Source organism: Microcaecilia unicolor, chromosome 2, assembly GCF_901765095.1.
Source record: "Microcaecilia unicolor chromosome 2, aMicUni1.1, whole genome shotgun sequence".
Taxonomy (NCBI): Eukaryota; Metazoa; Chordata; class Amphibia; order Gymnophiona; family Siphonopidae; genus Microcaecilia; species Microcaecilia unicolor.
In genome coordinates, this window is record NC_044032.1 from 487283038 (window position 1) to 487303104 (window position 20067).

At 48.1% G+C, this 20067-nt stretch overlaps 1 protein-coding gene across 1 annotated transcript in view; it reads left to right on the forward strand.

Annotated features, from left to right (window-relative positions):
- Nucleotides 1–20067, forward strand: part of NSD2 (nuclear receptor binding SET domain protein 2) — a 505993-nt gene that overhangs the window by 90596 nt on the left and 395330 nt on the right. Inside the window, exon 5 of the mRNA XM_030191106.1 lies at nt 3565–4014. Within this exon, the coding sequence (XP_030046966.1) occupies nt 3565–4014 (450 nt within the window). The remainder of the gene's footprint in view (nt 1–3564; nt 4015–20067) is intronic.

Genomic DNA, 20067 nt, shown 5'->3' on the forward strand with positions numbered 1-20067 from the left:
GTCTCGTGACCTTCAAGGCACTGAAGTTCCACAATCTTTCCACAGCATAAACACTTTCAAAAAGAACCACCGTGGCTGCTTTTTTCATAAATAGGAGATAGAGAAGGGAAGACGAGATGAGATAAGAAGTGGCGATGAGGGAGCAGGGAGGCACTTAGACCACTAGGTTTACACCTGATTCACAGGATATTCTCAACTCGAAGCTCAACTTGCAAGCAGGACAGGAGGCCACACAAGTCACCACAGTGCACAGGAGCTGCTGTCCCGCCTGCTGGAGATAGAGAATAATGGCTTGATTGCAAAGTGCATGAGCTTATGAGGCACAACTCAGAGTCCTCTATCTCAACCTGCTGGCAGATGGTCACACCCATTTGTCTGGACTGATCCTAGGTACGTAATGGAACCCCTCATTAGAGGCCAACCAAATTTTGGGTTTGGTTTCAACTTTGGTACCGAAACGGACCTGAAATCTGGATTTGGCCATGCTTGTGTTTCAGCTGAAAATGCAAGTACACACTCCAGCTGCCAGTGCTGCTGCCCCAGGCCCATCCCCCCTAGCCAGCCTCCTCCCCTTTGCATAAAACCTATCCCACTGGGCTTACCCACCAACCCTGCCCTTTTCTTACCCATAAGCCATATCTGAACCTTCAAAAAGCCCTTGTGGTCTAGGGGCCTCTTCAGGGAAGGAGTGATCCCAAGTCGTTCCTACTCCCAATGGCCTTGTGAAACTGCTGTGGAAAGTCACAGTAACCATTTTCAGATTAGAACTGGTATGGGTCACAGACATTTTGACTAAGAGGCTGCCATCACTCCTGCCCTGAAGAGGCCACTAGAGAAGCAGGGCTTTTTGAAAGTAGGCCCAGGGAGTGTCTACAGGTAGATTTGGTGGGTGATCTGTGGGAAGGGGGGGGGCATGTTTTCTGCCTGGGATAGGCTTGCTGGGGGAGTGGAGGTGGTTTCAGTGTGTTTCCATTACCCTGTTCACCATCCTCCTATATAATAATTCTCGCCTCCAACGTTCTATTCGTCTTGCTGACTGAGACCGTGGCTCCTTGGTCTGCTAGGCTCCGTAGATCAGGCTGACATCAGAGCCGGATGAGGAGGGGTGAAAGGTGCAGGGCACAGGTGCGGAGGCGGAGCTTCAACGACAAACAAGAACCATTGAGGGGCCTGGAACCTCGGACGGAAGGAGAGGTAGGGAAGGGACGGGTCATGGTAGTTGTAGACACACACTTTATCACACTGTAACTCTCTCGCTCGCTCTCTTCCTCTATCACACACAGAAACACTCTCTCACATGCACACAATGTCTCTAACATACACAATCCAAGGCAGGCTGCAATCAGCAGGCAAGGGAGATACAGATTGGCCAGCCAGCCGGAGGAGGTGGAGCCAGGACACAAGTGGCCAATCTGTGGCATCGGAGGCGTGGCAAGAGTTCCCGGGCCCCGTGCCCGGAAGATAAGCACTATCCTTGGAGCTCCGGCGCTGCCAAAATGGCTGGCACTCCAAACTGCAGCAGTGGCAAGAGCGCCGCCATGATGGCCGGCGTAGCAATCAGGGTGAGGAGTGTGGTGTCTGAGCGTGGCCCAGCCAGCATGGCCAATGCTCCCCTTCATGGAGGCGGGGCCGAGGAGCAGGCAAGATGTGCGACAGGTGCTAAATTAAAAAGAAGTTGGGTTATTGAGGTCTTGAGCTGGCTCAGAAGTGCAGGCGCAGCATAGAAATGACAGTTGAAAACTGAAAGCAAGGCGAGAGCCGGTCGACAAATGGGGAGTGATGCAAGACAATGTGAGAGAATGTGTAGGATGAAAAAAAAAAGCAACCAAAAAAGAACTCTGATATTGAGTGCAATACAAGGGTTGGAAGGAGCTGGAGCTTACAGAGTGACAGGGGCGGAGGGGATGACCCTGGAACTGGGAGGGAGGGGGGATGACCCTGGAACAGGGAGGGAGGGAGGAGGAGGGCCCCTGGCACAAACTTTCATTCTCAGACACACTTGCACCCAGTCTCACTCTCTCTGTCACACACACTCGCACATTCACTCTCTCTCTCTCACAGCCATTCTCATACATAGTCTCTCAAACATATACACTCCGAGGACAACCTTGCTAGCGCCCATTTCATTTGTGTCAGAAACGGGCCTTTTTCACTAGTTTGAAATATCTTGGAGTTCTTTTAGGGAACTCATATTTAAATCTCAGATATCCAATCTTGTCATACCTTTTTTGCCTCTTAAGGCAGTTTTGTATGTTTCAGAAATATTTTCTTGATAATCTCAGATGACTGTTCTCTATGCCCTTATTTCTTGACTCAGTTACTGTAATGTGATCAACTCAGATGTTTCTCAAACTCTTCTGTTTATATACAATTCATTCAAAATACTGCTATTAGGATACTTGCCCACGCTAAATGAATTGATCATGTGACTCATGTAATAAATTCAAGATTCTTACTTTGGCCTATAGGGCCCTCCATATTGATGTTCCTTTTTATCTCTCCGTTCTTACCATTCCATGTGCTCCTTCTAGACTTGTTAAGTTCTTTATATGATTGTTTAAACATTCCTTCTGCTCGTTTGGCAGCTTTTGAATCAATTAGGCACTGTGCCTTTTTATTGTATTGCTCATTCCCTTTGAAATGGCCTTCCTGCTTCTATTCATCTTCAGATGTACTATCCTAAATTTCATATAACTTTCGGAGGTTTGCCTGTCCATGTAGGCGTTGTGCCCAGGATACACAGAGTCTTTCTTTTTTATTTATACATACATACATACATACTATTGTATTTCTTTCTTATGAATAAGAGTTCTTTTCCCTTTATTGTTTTTAATACTGGACACTGTTTTGCTATGCTGGGTGGAAAGTCATTTTATAGAAAATTTTAATAAACCATTAAGCCTTCTAATTGGCTTAAAAGCCTATAAATCAAAGATCAGGGCTGGGTGAATTGGACTTAAACAGAGGCTTCCTCTAATTGCTGGCTATGCTTTATACTTATGTCATGGATAAAACAGCAAATATTTATAAATGCTATGTCATACTCTAAAACAGTTTTTCTGTGAAACTCTAACAAACTTTAAATGCTAAACTGCACTCTAAACTGCTTTTGTTAAGCTGAGTTAAGTGGAAAAAACCCCCCAAAAGTAATTGAAATTACTGATGTCTACCTTTTCCCAAGTTTGAATACAATTACCCAGCAAGTAAAATACTCATTGGTGAAGTTTTTCTTCCCCTCAGCATGTCCTCTTAGTACCTGTTGACAGCAGCTAGCTCTGGTTTGCTTATGTATCTGTGTTTCTAAGGCAGTGTCTACTTTATGATAATTTGCACTGGATTAATTTGCCAGAAGGGCCTTTCAACTTTTCTATTTAATCAGTCACTATGGCTTAATTGAAAAGATGGGTTGGGCTATATGTAATCTGCTCGATATAGTTAACTATGAAAATGGTGGACTGTAAGTCAATGTATTAAATTTTTGAATAGAGGGACTATTTTTTTTTTTTTTTTTTTAAAGAGTTCTCAAATGAAGAAGCTAACTGTGACTTTTTTTTTTTTTTTTAGCTGCTGAAACCTATGTCAAGAAAATTGCAAGTTCAATGGGAAGCAGGTCTTAAGCAAGCAAAAGATGCAATAAACTTGTCTGTTCAAGAGCGGAAAGCCAAATTTACATTTGTATATGTTGGAGATCGTCCTCATCTTAATCCCAAAGTGGCAGTGGAAGCTGGAATTACTATGGAACCTTTAGAGGAAATGGGAGAGTTCTTGACTAAAGAAGCAAACATTCCTAATAAAAGGAGGCGGATATCAAAATTATCCACCTATGATGGCTATAGACAGAGTGGGTACTCAAGTGATAAATGCTCCCTCCAAGAAACATCTGAATGGACAGAACTAAAAGGCGGGATAAACGTCCCTGTAAACAGAAAAAAATCTGGTGCATCCCTTCCGCGGAGTAGGAGAGGAGATAGTGTATCTCAGTTTTTGGTTTTTTGTCAGAAACACAGAGATGAGGTTTGTATAACTTTTTTGAAGTAGATATTTGTGTATGTACATAATTTTGTTCCCGTTTTGTAGTATGATCACCAAAACACTAGAAGTAGTATTGCATGAAGTTTTCTTAATAGTAATTATTAGGTCTGGACTAGGTCTGGGTACAAGTAGCAATAAGTTTCCTATCATAGCAGTAATGTAGAAAATACAATTGCATTATAAATGAAGGGAAACAAACCAACACTTGGAGAATTCTGTTCAATAGAGAATTTGCCCATTTCTGTGCAAAATTATCAAGCCATCAGGAAGTAGCGCAATGTCTAAGAAGCTGCTGTTGCTAGAGGGATCCACATAGTGGTGATGAAGCCCTGTGGTTTTCTCATGAGACTTTGAGAACAGCATAGTGTCAGGCACCTGCACTTTACATATTGAGAGGGCAACACTGGTACATAATCTCCTCAGGGAGAGATCAAAAGAGCATTGAGCAGCTGGAGTTGAGAGAGATGTGTGGTGGAAAGAACTTACTAGATGCGATGGGGACTTTATGGGCACATATTGGGGGGAGGGAGATGGGTTAGTATCGACAGCAGATGAATCCAGAGACTTGTGGGTTGCGTCCATCTACCAGCAGGTGGAGATAGAGAGCACCGAACTGAAGTGCTATATGGGACATCATTCTCCTAGTCCAGTCAGTAATCTCTATCTCCAGCAGGTGGATGGATGGTCTTTGACAAGCTTCTGGTCTCATCTGTTTGCCGCTCCTGTTCTGGGTCTCAGTTCAGTTGAGCTAAGGGGGTGTGCGGCTGATTGGTGCCGCCTTTAGGGAGTACACCTGGTCACCTCAGGTCTCTCCCACCCTGTGATCCTCTCCAGCTCTTCTCTCTTCTCCTTCGTTAAAAAAAAAACCAAAAGGAGCAGTTTTATGGATTAATGTTTGGGCACTCTAAGTCAGCCCACTATGGCTTTTGGAGAGATACTGGTGCTCTCAGTATCAAGGCTATAAATAAAGTGGATCCGCTAGCTACCTCCTGCAACCTTGGGGCAGCAGGCAGCTCTTTCGAAGGACCTAGGGGTGGGTGAGTTAAGCTGCATTTTTTCCTCTGCTGTTTCTGGTAGTGGCAGATTTATTTACTTGTCCGGCCTGGCTCTTTTCCCGCGCGTTCGCAGTGCGGGAACTTCATCCTGATGATCTGACAGGGGTTTGGCGGCCATTTTGTTCACATGCCAGGGATAAAAGGCTGTTCGTTATTTCTCTCTCCCTGCTTTAGCATTTGGTTCCCTGAGTGCTGGGGCTCCTGTGTGCTGTTTCTTTAAAATAAATAAATAAATGGGGAGGCAGGTCCCACCTGGTGGTGATGTTGACAACCAGGAGTGCGTTTAGGGTGACGGTTCCTTTCTGCCTCTCCCCTCCTTCCTGCTGCGCAGATGACTTGAGTTTCATTGGGGCCCGCGTAGTGGACTTAGTTCCCACTTTCGCCTCTACTTTTCATACTAGTCCACTAGAGGCAGTCAGAGGCTCCCTGGCAGCTGGAGAACTCGAAGGAAGGAAACCTTCTCATGGCTGAGCCTGGTGTTTTTCCTGCCTTTCGACTGTAGGTCCAGCATGATCACACTGGGTTTCCCCCAGTCTCTACAAGGTTTGCTGTCCTCTTCAGCTCCCATGACTGGTCTCAGTGCAGCCCACATTTGTTGTACCCTAGGCAGCTTCTGGTTTCCGTCCCGTTGCTGGGTCCAGTTCAGTGCTATTGGTGCCGTATCGGGAGCCATATTTTCACTGAGGCTTGATTAATTGCCACCCCTACCTTATTGGATAACAGTCAAAATGGTGATTTTCCAGTGTTGCTGCTTGTTTTGTTTCCTGGGTACAAAGTATGGGCAGTGCTCTGCAGTGGCTACGTTTGGGTATCCCTTGTGCTTGGGTGCACATTAGTTCTCTTACTTCTATTGTAATGGAGGCCAATACTTTCTGGCTCTACCTTTCGAGGTTTCCCCGTTCTCTGGGTGTGCAATACGGACATGGTCTCCATCCCAGGATTACTATATTTCCTTTGTGCGATGACCTCTTGATGGAGTAGGGAATTTTCTCCTAGCTTCTTGGGTGATAAAAGAGAATATTCTCAGTTGTATTCTCAGTTGTTTGAAGTTTACTGGGAAGCCTTGAGACTGAGGTCTCTCAAGCTTGAACAATCCTTGCTGCAAGCTTCGGCGTACTTTCCTATGTATAGCAGAGTGCATTGTATCATTGCAGCCCTGCAACGGTTGCCTTTAAGGAACCTGGCAAGGGTGGCACAGTGGAGATGGGCAGTGGCAAGACTTATCTTCATCTCCTACAAGTACCTCTGGGCTTCCGTGAGGAGGCTTTCCCCTTGCACATTGCTGCTTGCTTCAGCGAATTGGTTCTTCAGAGGTTGCCTAACCTTCTACCGCTGGACTCTACGTCTCGGTTGGGTTAGGCCTCAGATTCGACTTGAAGGTACTTGGGCTAGTTTTTTCCTAGGGTAGTACATTTTTCTTTTCAGCTCATAAGAGCATCACTGTCACCTTCAGGGGTCACTTTTACACCCTGGAGCCAGACTCCTGTTTAGTGTTGTGAGTGGTTTAAGTCTGCAGGAACTGGTGATGTTGGGAGCCGGGTAGCTCCTCTGGGAGCCCTTAACTGGCTACCCTTAGAAGGGAGGTGTTTGGGGATAAACACAACCAACAATATCAGGTATCCAATAAAGAAAAAAAAAATTATTTATTTATTTTTATATATTTTTAATAAATTTACATCTTAGTTCAAGGGTTTACACTTGATTGGAAAGTGAGTTACCAACTTAACAAAACATTATAAATAATATATTTAACAACACTGAAGTCCACATTATATTTGGGGGATTCTAGATAGAAAATAGGAGGAAAAAGGAAAACATTCTCAAAGCAATTTTGCATCTAGAAAGAGAAGTTAACAGGACTTTATTCTTTTGCACTCCTTCAGTTCTTTTGAGGCTACAAATGATGTTAAGTGAGATGGCTCCACAAAAACATACTTCTGTGTATTGTAACATGCAATACACTTACAGGGAAGATAAAATGTACCTCCTAGTTGTAACACGGCAGGTTTCAATATCAAAAATTCTCGTTTCTTCCTTATGTCCCTCAAAATATCTGGAAATAAGAGTTTCCTTGTCATCAAGCAGATGAAGCCTTTACGTATGGGTTATGTCCATCAACCAGCAGGGGAGATAGAGAGCACTCAAACTTTCACAGTGCCCTCTTGGCCAGCTAGCTCCACTGCCTCTTCAGTATTCTCTATCTCCCTTAGCAGGGTGGCTGCAGCTTGTTCGAGCTCCAGAAAAATCTGCTGGGAGGTGGTTCCTGGCTTGCCAGTTGTTAACCGGGGTGTTGGAGGCTATAGCAGCTTCACTTTAAAGGCACATAGGTTAGCCCTTTCCCTGCCTTACCCATACCTCTGTGGATGTGGACATATTGCCTTGCTTTCTCTGTCCTTACCCACCAACAGTGGATGCAGGCATATAGGTTCGCCCTTTCCCTGCCTTTCCCACTCATCTGAGCCTCCGGAGTCTTCAATACCTCTGCTTTCCTCACAGCTTAAAAAAAAAAAAAAAGTCGCGTCACGTTTTTAAACGCAGAGACGCTGGAACAGAGGTTTTTGACCTGATTTTCAGCAGGATCGTAGTTGTACACTAGATCCTTTGAGGTAAGAGTGTTTTCCAACTCCTCCGGGGTAGGCCCGCGATCGGGGCGGTTTTGGCGCGAAACCGCCATCTTGGATTTTACCGCCGTTTTTCGGCGATGTCTGCGGACAATGTAAAGCGCTGTTCCACTTGTGGCAAGCGCAAATCAGCAGCAGGGCTCTGTAAATCGTGCTGTACTGGCGTAGGAGCCGGCCCGAGCATGGCGACCGATGTTTCTTCCCGCTCTGAGCTGGCAGCGGGCGCCATTTTGCTTACACCACATGGCGCGGTCTCCGTGGACACGGAGAGACCTGAGCCGGGTGGGGCACCTCGAGATGAGGTTATTTCAGGAGTGGGTAGCACCGGACAGGATTTGGGTGCCCAGGGTGAGATTTTCTCCCCGGATTTTGTGCTTTTGCTGCATAAAGCATACATGATGAAAAGAGCCCTTCCTCAAGGGTCGCCTGAGGCTCCTCTGATTGCCCCCCCCCCCCCCGATGGATTCTGTCCTGGGACTGCCCAGTGAGGTTTTTTTCCCGGATGCTTGGCCTAAAGATAAGCGCAGAAGGGTTAATTCCCCTTCAGATTGTGGTGCACCTTTTTCCCCCCCCGTGGTTGGGGTGTGAGGATTCGGAGAACTCTGTCAGACGTTCTTGGTCTGAGGAACCAGAGTCAGGTGCGGATTTACCACAGGATCTGGATGATCCCTCCGCGGTGAGGATTTTCCACCGTGATGAGCTGCCAGCGCTTATTTCAGATACCCTGCAGGCCCTCTCGATTGAAGATCCTGACAGTGGCATGGCCTCCTCGGGTAATCCCAGGATGGCTACTACCAAGAAAGCTGCTCGGGCCTTCCCTTTGCATGACTCCATCCTAGAGCTTGTTTCGGCTCAGTGGGCTGACCCCGAGGGACCTTTGAGAGTTTCCAGGGCTATGGGGCAGTTATACCCTCTGCGTGAGGGACATATGGCTCGTTTTCAAATGCCTACAGTGGATGCTCTAGTCACTGCGGTGACAAAGAGAACTACCCTCCCTGTTGAAGGAGGTGTTGCCCTGAAGGACGTTCAAGACCATAGGCTGGAAACAGCATTGAAACGGTCCTTTGAAATTGCAGGTCTCACTGTTCGGGTGTCTGCATGCAGCTGTTATGCTGTTAGAGCCTGCCTAGCTTGGCTGCAACAGGCAGTGGCTCAGCCCGGAGATGGAGCGGAGCCCTTCTTGGATGTGGCTCCGCGGATGGAGGTGGCCTTGTCCTTTCTGACTGATGCCCTTTATGACCTTGTCAGAGCTTCGGCTAAACAAATGGCAGTAGCAGTGGCGGCTCGCTGTCGTCTGTGGCTACGACACTGGGCAGCGGACATGGCCTCTAAGCAAAGGTTGGTGAAGTTGCCTTTTCAAGGACTTCTCCTATTTGGTGAGGAGTTGGAGAAAATTGTGAAAGGCCTGGCTGATCCAAAACCCCAGCGCTTGCCCGAAGATCGGCAGAGGCCTTCCTCTTAAGGGCCAGGCGGTCCACTCCTCGTACAGACCTCACTTTCGTGAAGCTAGAAGGTACCGCCCGGGGCGTTCTGCTGGGTTCACTTCACGTGCCCGTGGTCAGCAGAGGAACTCCTTTCGCTCGGACAAGCGTTCCGCAGCTGGTGGCTCAAGACCAGGAGTTCAGGGGCGACCCTCTCAATGATGGTGCGCCGGCCCTCTCCTCGATGCCTGTCATCGGAGGACTGCTTTCCCTCTTTGTCGAGGAGTGGGCCAAGATTTCCTCAGATCAGTGGGTTCTGGACCTGATCAGAGATGGATACAGAATAGAATTGAATGCCCCAGTAAGAGACGTGTTTGTGGAGTCCCGATGCGGTTCTGCCGTCAAACGGGCGGCGGTGGAGGAGACTTTACAAGGTCTGATTCAGTTAGGGGCAGTGACCCCGGTGCCTCCCGCCGAGCAAGGCTGCGGCCGATACTCCATCTACTTTGTGGTGCCGCGAAAAGGTGGGTCCTTTCGCCCTATTCTAGACTTAAAAGAAGTGAACAAGTTCCTGAGAGTGCGGCATTTCCCCATGGAATCCCTGCGCTCCGTCATTGCGGAGGTACAGCCAGGAGAGTTTCTCACGTCTCTAGACCTGAAAGAAGCTTAGTTGCACATACCGATTTGGCCCCCGCACCAGAAGTTTCTGAGGTTTGCGGTGTTGGGAAAACATTTCCAGTTCAGGGCCTTGCCTTTTGGCCTCGCCACAGCTCCCCGAACCTTTTCGAAGGTAATGGTGGTAGTAGCTGCTTTTCTCAGGCGAGAAGGTATCAGGGTTCACCCGTACCTAGACGACTGGCTCATCAGAGCAGACTCTGCAACAGAGAGCTTACAAGCTACAGCCAGAGTGGTCTCAGTACTGCAGTCTCTAGGCTGGGTCGTCAATATGGCCAAAAGTCACCTGTCCCCTTCACAATCTCTAGAGTTTTGGGGGGCCAGGTTCGACACAGTCTCGGGCTATGTGTTCCTACCCGAGCTAAGGCGGTGCAAGCTTCAGAATCAGGTCCGTCTGCTCCTGAGGATGCCCCGCCCGCGAGCTTGGGACATTGTCCAGCTGCTGGGATCGATGACTGCCACGATGGAAGTGGTACCCTGGGCGAGAGAGCACCTGAGACCTCTACAGTATTCCCTACTCCGGAGATGGTCTCCTATTTCTCAGGATTACCAATGCAGACTTACTTGGCTCCCTGCGGCCTGACTCAGCATGGAGTGGTGGCTCTCGGACAGCATGCTGCGGCGAGGAATGCTGCTGACGCTCCCCGTTTGGTGCCTGGTGGTAACAGATGCCAGCCTGAAGGGCTGGGGCGCACACTGCAAGGGGAAGCATGCCCAGGGTCTATGGACACCCGAGGAGTCGGAGTGGTCCATCAACCGCCTAGAGTTGAAAGCGGTGTTTCAGGCGCTTCTGGCTTTTCAAGTGACCCTGGAAGGATTGGTTATCAGAGTGATGTCGGACAACACGACAACGGTGGCCTATATAAATCGACAAGGCGGAACAAGGTGCAGAGCACTAGCCGGGCAGGCCGAACTGATTTGCCACTGGGCCGAGCTGCATCTTCAGTGTCTGTCGGCAGCTCATATTGCAGGTCAGAGCAATGTGCAGGCCGATTATCTGAGCAGGCATCAGATCGATCCAGCAGAATGGAATCTGGCAGACGAAGTATTCCTGCAGATCTGTGCCAAATGGGGCAAGCCCGTGATGGCTCTAATGGCGACAAGTGCCAATACCAAAGTCCCGTGCTTCTTCAGCAGACGGAGAGATCCTCGCTCAGCGGGGTTGGATGCCTTGGCTCAACCCTGGCCTCCGGGTCTACTTTATGTGTTTCCCCCATGGCCCTTGATAGGGCGCCTGCTCTTGCGGATTCGGCTGCACCCAGGAGAAGTGGTCCTCATCGCCCCGGATTGGCCAAGGAGACCTTGGTATGCAGACCTCCGACAGATGCTCCTGGAGGCTCCTCTGCCGTTACCTCTGGTACTGAACCTGTTGACTCAGGGACCGGTAGCCATGGAGGACGCCGGCCGCTTTGGTCTTACGGCCTGGCTATTGAGAGGGCGCAATTGAGGGATAAAGGTTATTCCAATAAAGTTATTTCCACTCTCCTGCAAGCCCGCAAGCGGTCCACTTCCGTGGCATATGCCAGGATTTGGTGCCTGTTTGAGTCTTGGTGTGCTTCCAGAGCCATTGTTCCAATGCGGGCTCCTGTCTCGCCGATTCTGGACTTTTTGCAGGAAGGTGTACAAAAAGGCTTGGCCTATAATTCCCTGCGGGTGCAGGTGGCAGCGTTGGCCTCCCTTCGTGGTAATGTGGAAGGCGTGTCTTTGGCTGCTCACCCAGATGTGGCATGGTTTCTTAGAGGGGTGCTTCGGCTCCGACCTCCAGTGCGAGCACCCTGTCCAGCTTGGAACCTGGGGCTAGTTTTGAAAACCCTGCAGGCATCTCCTTTTGAGCCGCTTCGGCGAGCATCGGAGAAAGATTTGACACTGAAGGCTGTTTTTCTGGTGACCATTACCTCGGTGAGACGGGTGTCAGAGCTCCAGGCGCTGTCCTGTAGAGACCCATTTCTGCAATTTTCAGAGTCCGGAGTCACGGTTCGGACCGTGCCTTCCTTTATGCCTAAGGTGGTTTCAGCCTTTCACCTAAACCAGCCTATTTTCTTGCCCTCTTTTTTTTCAGAGGAAGAGTGTCCAGAATCTTTTGGGCAGCTGCACCTTTTGGATGTGCGCAGGACTCTGCTGCAGTATCTGCGAGTTACTAACTCTTTCAGGACTTCTGATCATCTGTTTGTTTTGCTATCCGGTTCTCACAGAGGGTCTCCAGCGTCTAAAGCCACTATTGCCCGCTGGCTCAAAGAAACTATCTTTTCAGCTTATCTGCTGGCCGGCAGGGTTCCGCCTGTAGCCTTTAAGGCACATTCTACTAGAGCGATTTCTTCCTCTTGGGCTGAAACTGGAGCACTCTCTCTTCAAGAGATATGCAGTGCAGCAACATGGGCTTCTAAGCTCTCCTTTGCCCGACATTACAGGCTGGATGTGGCTGCCAGGAGGGATGCGCGTTTTGGTGCACAAGTGCTAGCGCGTGGTGTGGCTTGTTCCCACCCTATCTAGGGATTGCTTTGTTACATCCCATACGTAATGGCTTCATCTGCTTGATGACAAGGAAGGGAAAATTAGGTTCTTTCCTTGGTAATTTTCTTTCCTTTAGACATAGCAGATGAAGCCCTCCCTGTATGATTGTCTGTATGCTTTGAATCTGTTTTTCAGGTTCTGTTCTAATTTCGTGAAGTTCCTTCCTTGGGAGAAAGTTGGAAAACAATCTTCAGGATTCATGTTCAGTTTAAATTTAGGAGGATGTGTTCATTCCCTCCAGCATGTTTTTATTTGGAGGATGTGTTGATTCTCTCCAGGAGGCGCGTGTGTTCCCCTCCAGTTCTATAAATAGGAGGATGAGTTCATTCCCTCCAGTGTGTTGGGAGGATGTGTGATTCCCTCCAGGAGGCGCGTGTGTTCCCCTCCACTTATACAATAAGGAGGATGAGTTTATTCCCTCCAGGAGGATGTGCATTCCCTCCTTTATGAGTTCATGCCCTTGTGATGGGCCATCGTTCGCTGTGAGGAAAGCTCTTGTGATTCCCATTGCGGTTTGCCATACTGCTTTGGAAGCTTCAAATACTGAAGAGGCAGTGGAGCTAGCTGGCCAAGAGGGCACTGTGAAAGTTTGAGTGCTCTCTATCTCCCCTGCTGGTTGATGGACATAACCCATACGTAATGGCTTCATCTGCTATGACTAAAGGAAAGAAAATTACCAAGGTAAGTACCTAATTTTCCCTTTTTTGTCATCTGCAAATTTAATCACATCACTTGTGGGTCCAGTTTCCAGTAACAGGACAATGGGAAGTTCTTTATTGAAAAGAAACAACACGGGCTATGTTTTGGCGACCAAGCGCCTGCATCAGGGGTCTAACAAAATACAGAAATAATAAATAAGAACATGTATATAAATGTGCATATTGAAACATAACCTGATATATGCAATACATATAAACACTACCTAGATAGTTAAATATCTCATTGCATGTCATATCATGTTATGTTCCCATGTATTTTCAAAGAAATGAGATAAAAGTACGTTTCATATACAAACCACAAAACTAAATATCAAACAAAATAAAAACAGGAGAGACATTTAAAAATTAAAATAACTCTTAAAATACAACCAACCATTAAAACTACAAATAAGCAAATGAGATAACTGACACCAGAATGTGAACCAGAAAAATAAATAAAACTGAATTTTCTTAGCTTACTTCAAAAAATTCAGAGTTCTTTTTGAAAGGGATCTTTATGAAAGAAATCTTACACATATGCCACTAAGTTGAGCTATAATGAGAAGAAAAACATTAAAGGGTCTGTTTAAGTCGCACGACATTGCCAACACAGCCCATTCAAAGTGAGGATAGATGACATCATAAAAACAAGGATATATCGTGAGCAGTGAAAATGCAAATAGTTGACAAAAAGTGCATAAATACTCATAATCAAGGGACGTAAAAGATTAATCGTAATACCGAACATGGGAGTGATGTAATCCACATTGCAGGGTGAAAAAGGCCGCAAAGACATGTTCTCATTACAATGTAACACAAGTGAAGAAACACATTTAAATCTCCACTGTGCATACCGCGTACGAAAGTGATTCCAGTTACTTAGATTCGTGGAAACATTAGTAAGTCTCACTTTCTCAACTTGATTTTTTTCAGTGTATTAGGTTATTTACTTGTGTTTACACCAAACTAAATTAAAAAGGATTCATAAAGGCATCACCTCTGGATGATTGTTGTGCCCTACTTTTGAGAGGTATAATCTTGTGTCTCCTTTATCAATTATATATTTTCACCAACATATCCTGACATATGCACAAGCACTTTGACCATCACTGTTTGATTTTACGCCTTTGCGTCTCTTTACGTACGGTTTTTCCAGTGATTACAGTTGGCTATACTCTTCCTCTTTTAAGACAGGTGTGTGTTTTCCCTGCAACTTTACAATTTTCTCACACTTTTCCTGGTCTTTTAAATTTTTCAAATATTTCAGCTGTTTTATTTGGTATTTTCTCAGTATATTTTGTCCTTTATTGTCTGGTACTTTCAGTATAGTTTTAACATATTTTGTCCTTGTTTATTTCAACGTGGAGTTTATCCTGTTTTGCATACTTTCTTATAATATTTTATATGAGATTACATTATTTAATTTTTATCACTACGTATTTATACATTTTTTAAAAATGTCTTTTTATATACTTTAGTATCTGTTAGATGTTCAGTCTTTTAACCCTTAATGGTATGCTCATTATTGTTGTTTTTAGATCCTGCTGATACACAGTGCTGTGTCAGGTCTCTTGAAGTATAAAAGTTTTATTTTCTCAATCATCTTATTTTTCTCATGGAAGAGCCCTGGTGGTTACACTGCGCCTTTCCCTCCTCTTTCACTTATGTCACTTCATATCGAGAACGCAGTCTATGCCTTTGCGGACTTCTAATCATATGGTCCTGAAATCACCTTCACTGCTCTTGTAATGTTCCTTTTTCTTCTCTACCCCCACCCCCCCAACTGTTGCTGCTTCATCTTCCTGCTCTTGTCAGAGGAAAGAATTTTGAGTACTTGTCTCCCCTGTTGCCCTGTGCTAGGTTGGGCTGTCAGAAAATTTGTAATTTTTTTTTTTTTTTTTTTTTTTTCATTTAGGGTTTTGTTTGCCATCTTGTTTTCAGTTTCCAATAATGGTGCGCACTATGTAGAAAGAAGGCACACTTTTTTTTCTTGAGCATTGGTTTGTACATGTATGGTGGTTACACTATCGGGAAAGGTACATGCTGTTTCTGAAATAGTGTTTACAGTACTGTAATTTGCAAATGGCAACACATGAAATGCATTTTTTCTGATCATTTTGTTTGGTAACAGTATTCAATGACATAGGATATATTGTTGACATTTCCTGTGTCCTTTCAAACGAATGCCCATCTCTACTCTTCTGTAGCCAAGTCTCAGACTTTCCTGGGAAGGGTAGCCCATCCTCTTTTGTGAACTAGAAAGATTATAGTACATCCAGTACTATGGGTTGGAATGTGTGTTAACTACAATATACCCATTACAAATGTTTTTTAATATTTGCTAGTTTGGTTCAAAATGGACTAGATGCAATCTAGAATTTCCTTGTCATCAAGCAGATTAATCCAATTCGAATGGGTTGTGTCTATCAACCAGCAGGGGGAGATAGCACTGAAAAACCATAGTGCCTCATGGCCAGCCAGCTTCATCTGCTTCAGTATTCTCTATCTCCCCAGCAGGGTGGACGCAGCTTATTCAGCTCCTTCAGAAATCTGCCTAGGGTGGCTCCTGTGCTTTGGCCAGTTGTAGCCGGGGTGTTGTGGCTGGTGGTGGCCACTTTAAAGGCACATAGGTTTGCCCTTTCCCTGCCTTACCCGGCCCCCGATGTGGATGTAGACACATAGGTTTGCCCTGTCCCTGTCTTTGCCCACACTTTCATTTGTGGATGCAGGCAAATTGGTTTGTCCTTTCCCTGCCTTTCCCACTCTACTGATCCTCCGGAGTTGGAAATTTGCCTCTATTGCTGTTGCCTCTAACTTTCCTCACAGCGTTAAAAAAAAAAAGTTGTCGCGCTTTGGTGCTGCGATTCCAGAAAAGAGGTTTTCTTCTGATTGTGCAGCGTGACCAGAGCTCTGGGACTCGGTCTGGTGAGGTAAGAACGTTTTGTAGCTCCTCTGGGGAGGGCCCGCGATTGGGACGTTTTTGGCGCGAATCTGCCATTCCTTGTCATCAAGCAGATGAATCCATTATGAGTGGGTTGTGTCCATCAGCCAGCAGGGGGAGATAGCACTGATAAACCTCTTGGCCAGCTAGCTCCATCTGCCTCTTCAGTATTCTCTATCTCCCCAGCAGGGTGGATGCAGCTTTTTCAGCTACTGCAGAATTCTGCCTGGGGTGGCTCCTGTGCTTTTGCCAGTTGTGGCTGATGGTGCCCACTTTAAAGACACATAGGTTTGCCATTTCCCTGCCTTACCCTCCCCCCGATGTGGGTGCAGACACATAGGCTCGCCCTGTCTCTGCCTTTCCCACTTCCATGTGGATGCAGGCATATTGGTTAGTCCTTTCCCTGCCTTTCCCACTCTACTGATCCTCCGGAGTTGGAAGTTTGCCTCTCTCACTGTTGCCTCTAACTTTCCTCACAGCGTTAAAAAAAAAAAAATAAAGTTGTGTCGCGCTGGAAGCGCTGCGATCTCAGAACAGAGGTTTCCTTCTCATTGTGCTGCGGATCAGAGTTCTGTGGACTCGATCCGAAGAGGTAAGAGCATTTTGTAGCTCCTCAGGGGAGGGCCCGCGTTCGGGATGACTTTGAATTTCCCGTCGTTTTTCGGCGAGGGCTATGGAGGTTTTTAAGCGCTGTTCCGGTTGTGGCAGGTGCAGATCAGCAGTAGGGCTCTGTAAATCGTGCTCTTCTGAAGTCTGAGCCGGCCCGAGCATGGCAAGTGAGGTTTCTACCAGCTCCGTGGAGCTGGCAGCAGGCGCCATTTTGGAACAGCATGGCACGACCCCCCTGAGGCGGAGGGGTTTGAGCCTGGAGGGGAGTCTCGTATGGAGGCTAATATGAGAGCCATTTCCCCCAGACTGGAACCGGGAGGCCAGGATGAGCCATTCTCCCCTGAGTTTGTTTTGCTGCTGCATAAAGCATTTATGTTAAAAAGAGCTTTCCCATAGGGGTCTCAATCGGCTCGGCTGCCTGTGTCCCCGCCAGTGGAGCCTGTCTTGAATTGCCGTTGGGTGCGTTTTCCCTTGACAGATGGCTGCAGGACAAGCGCAGAAGGGTGGATTCCACTTCAGAGAGTAACGCCCCCCCCCCCCCCCCCCCCCCTGTGGTTGGGATGTGAGGAGTCTGATGGGTCTGGCAGGCCCTCGTGGTCTGGAGAGCCCGAGGAAGGTGCAGGATTTCCACTGAATCCAGATGATCCTTCCGTAGTGAGGATTTTCCACTGCGATGAGCTTCCAGCGATGATTTCTAATGCACTGCAGGCCCTCTCTATTGAAGATCCTGCGAGTGCTGAGCTCTCCTCTGCTAATCCGAGGATGACAAGTACTAAGACGCCTGGTCGAGCCTTTCCTTTGCATGACTCCATCCAAGAGCTTATTTCGGCTCAATGGGCTGACCTCGAGGGGCCTTTGAAAGTCGCCAGGGCTATGGGGCAATTATACCCTCTTAAATGAGCATTTGGTGCGCCTAGCTGTGCCTAAAGTGCATGCCCTAGTCACGGCTGTGACAAACGGAACTACCCTCCCAGTAGAAGGAGGAGTTGCCCTGAAGGACATGCAGGACCGATGCCTTGAATCAGCTATAAAGCGGTCCTTTGAGATTTCAGGCCTATCCTTACGGGCGTCTGCATGCAGCTGTTACGCTACCCGAGCCTGCCTTGCTTTGTTACAACAGGCAGTGGAACAGCCTGGAGATGGAGCGGAGCCCCTTGCGGAGGTGGCACCGTGGATGGAGTAGGCCTTGTCTTTCTTGGCTGACACCCTTTATGATCTGGTCAGAGCTTCGGCTAAACAGATGGTTGTGGCGGTGGCGGCTCGCCGCCTGTTGTGGCTATGGCATTGGGCGGCTGACATGGCCTCTAAGCAAAGGTTGGTGAAGTTGCCCTTTCGAGACCTTCTCCTATTTGGTGAGGAGTTGGAGAATATTGTTATAGGCCTGGGGGAAGCTAAACCCCAGCACTTACCCGAGGATAGGCCGCGGCCTTCCAAGGGTCAGGTGGTTCTCTTCTCTTACAGACCTCGCTTCCGTGAAGCTAGAAGGTACCGCCCGGGGCGTTCTGGGTTCACTTCTCGCAGAGGAACTCCTTTCATTCGGAGAAGCGTTCCGCAGCGACCTGCTCAAGGCCTGGAGTTCAAGGGCGACCTTCTCAATGATGGTGCGCTGGCCCTCTCCTTGATTCCTGCAATAGGAGGATGTCTTTCCCTCTTTCTCGAGGAGTGGGTCAAGATATCCTCAGATCAGTGGGTTTTGGACCTGATCAGAGATGGCTACATAATAGAATTCAACGCCCCGGTGAGAGACGTGTTTGTGGAGTCCCGATACGTTTCTGCCGTCAAACGGGTGGCAGTAGAGGAGACCTTGCAAGGCTTGATTCACCTAGGGACGGTGTCCCCGGTGCCTCTCGCCGAACACGGCTCAGGCCGTTACTCCATTTACTTTGTGGTGCCGCGAAAAGGTGGGTGTTTTCGGTCCATCCTCGACTTAAAAGAAGTCAACAAGTCTCTGAGTGTGGCATTTTCGCATGGAAACCCTGCGCTCCGTCATTGCGGCGGTACAGCCGGGAGAGTTTCTTGCATCTCTGTACCTGAAAGAAGCTTACTTGCACATTCCTATTTGGCCCCTGCACCAAAGGTTTCAGCGGTTTGCGGTGATTGGAAAACATTTCCAGTTTTGGGCCTTGCCTTTTGGCCTCGTCACAGCTCCCCGAATCTTTTCCAAGGTAATGGTGGTGGTAGCTGCCTTTCTCAGGCGAGAGGGAATCCGGGTTCACCCGTACCTTGACTACTGGCTCATCAGAGCGGACTCGACAGAGGAGAGTCATCAGGTGGTAGCCAGAGTAGTCTCAGTACTTCAATCTCTGGGCTGGGTCATCAATATAGCCAAAAGTCACCTGACCCCCTCTCAATCTCTAGAATATTTGGGGGTCCGGTTCGACACGGCCTCGGGGTTTGTTTATCTACCTGAGCAAAGGTGGTGCAAGCTTCAGAATCAGGTCCGTCTGCTCCTGAGGATGCCTCGCCCGCGAGCTTGGGACATTGTCCAGCTGTTAGGGTCGATAACGTCTGCCTTGGAAGTGGTGCCCTGGGCGAGAGCGCACCTAAGACCTCTACAGTGTTCCCTGCTTCAACGATGATCTCCAATTTCTCAGGATTATCAGTGCAGACTCAAGTGGCTCCCTGCGGCCCGGCTCAGTATGGAGTGGTGGCTCTCAGACAGCATGCTGCGGCGAGGAATGCTGCTGGCGCTCCCCGATTGGTGCCTGGTGGTAACAGATGCCAGCCTGAAGGGCTGGGGTGCACATTGCCGGGGAAGGCATGCCCAGGGTCTCTGGACACCCAAGGAGTCGGAGTGGTCCATCAATCGCTTAGAGTTGAAAGCGATTTTCCAGGCGCTTCTGGCCTTTCACTCGACCCTGGAAGGATTGGCTGTCAGAGTTCTGTCGGACAACACGACAGCAGTGGCTTACATAAATCGACAACTCAGCACTCAGTGCAGAGCACTGGCCGCGCAGGCCGTGCAGATTTGCCACTGGGCTGAGCTACATCTGCAGTTTCTGTCAGCAGCACACATTGCAGGTCAGAGCAACGTGCAAGCCGATTATCTAAGCAGGCATCAAATCGACCCAGCGGAGTGGGAACTGCCAGACAAAGTGTTTCTTCAGATCTGTGCCAAGTGGGGGACGCCCGTAGCAGATCTTATGGCCTGAAGCGCAAATGCCAAAGTCCCGTGCTTTTACAGCAGACGGAGAGATCCTCGCTCGGCGGGGTTGGATGCTTTGGCACAACCCTGGCCTCTGGGCCTCCTGTATGTGTTCTCTCCATGGCCCTTGATAGGGCGAGTGCTCCTGCGGATTCGGCTTCATCAAGGAGAGGTGGTTCTCATTGCCCTGGATTGGCCCAGGAGGCCTTGGAATGCGGACCTCCTGCAGATGCTAGTAGAGGCTCCCCTTCCTTTGCCTCTGGTACCGAATCTGTTGTCACAGGGACCGGTGACCATGGAGGACGCCTGCCACTTTGGTCTTACGGCATGGCTATTGAGAGGGCGCAATTGAGAGACAC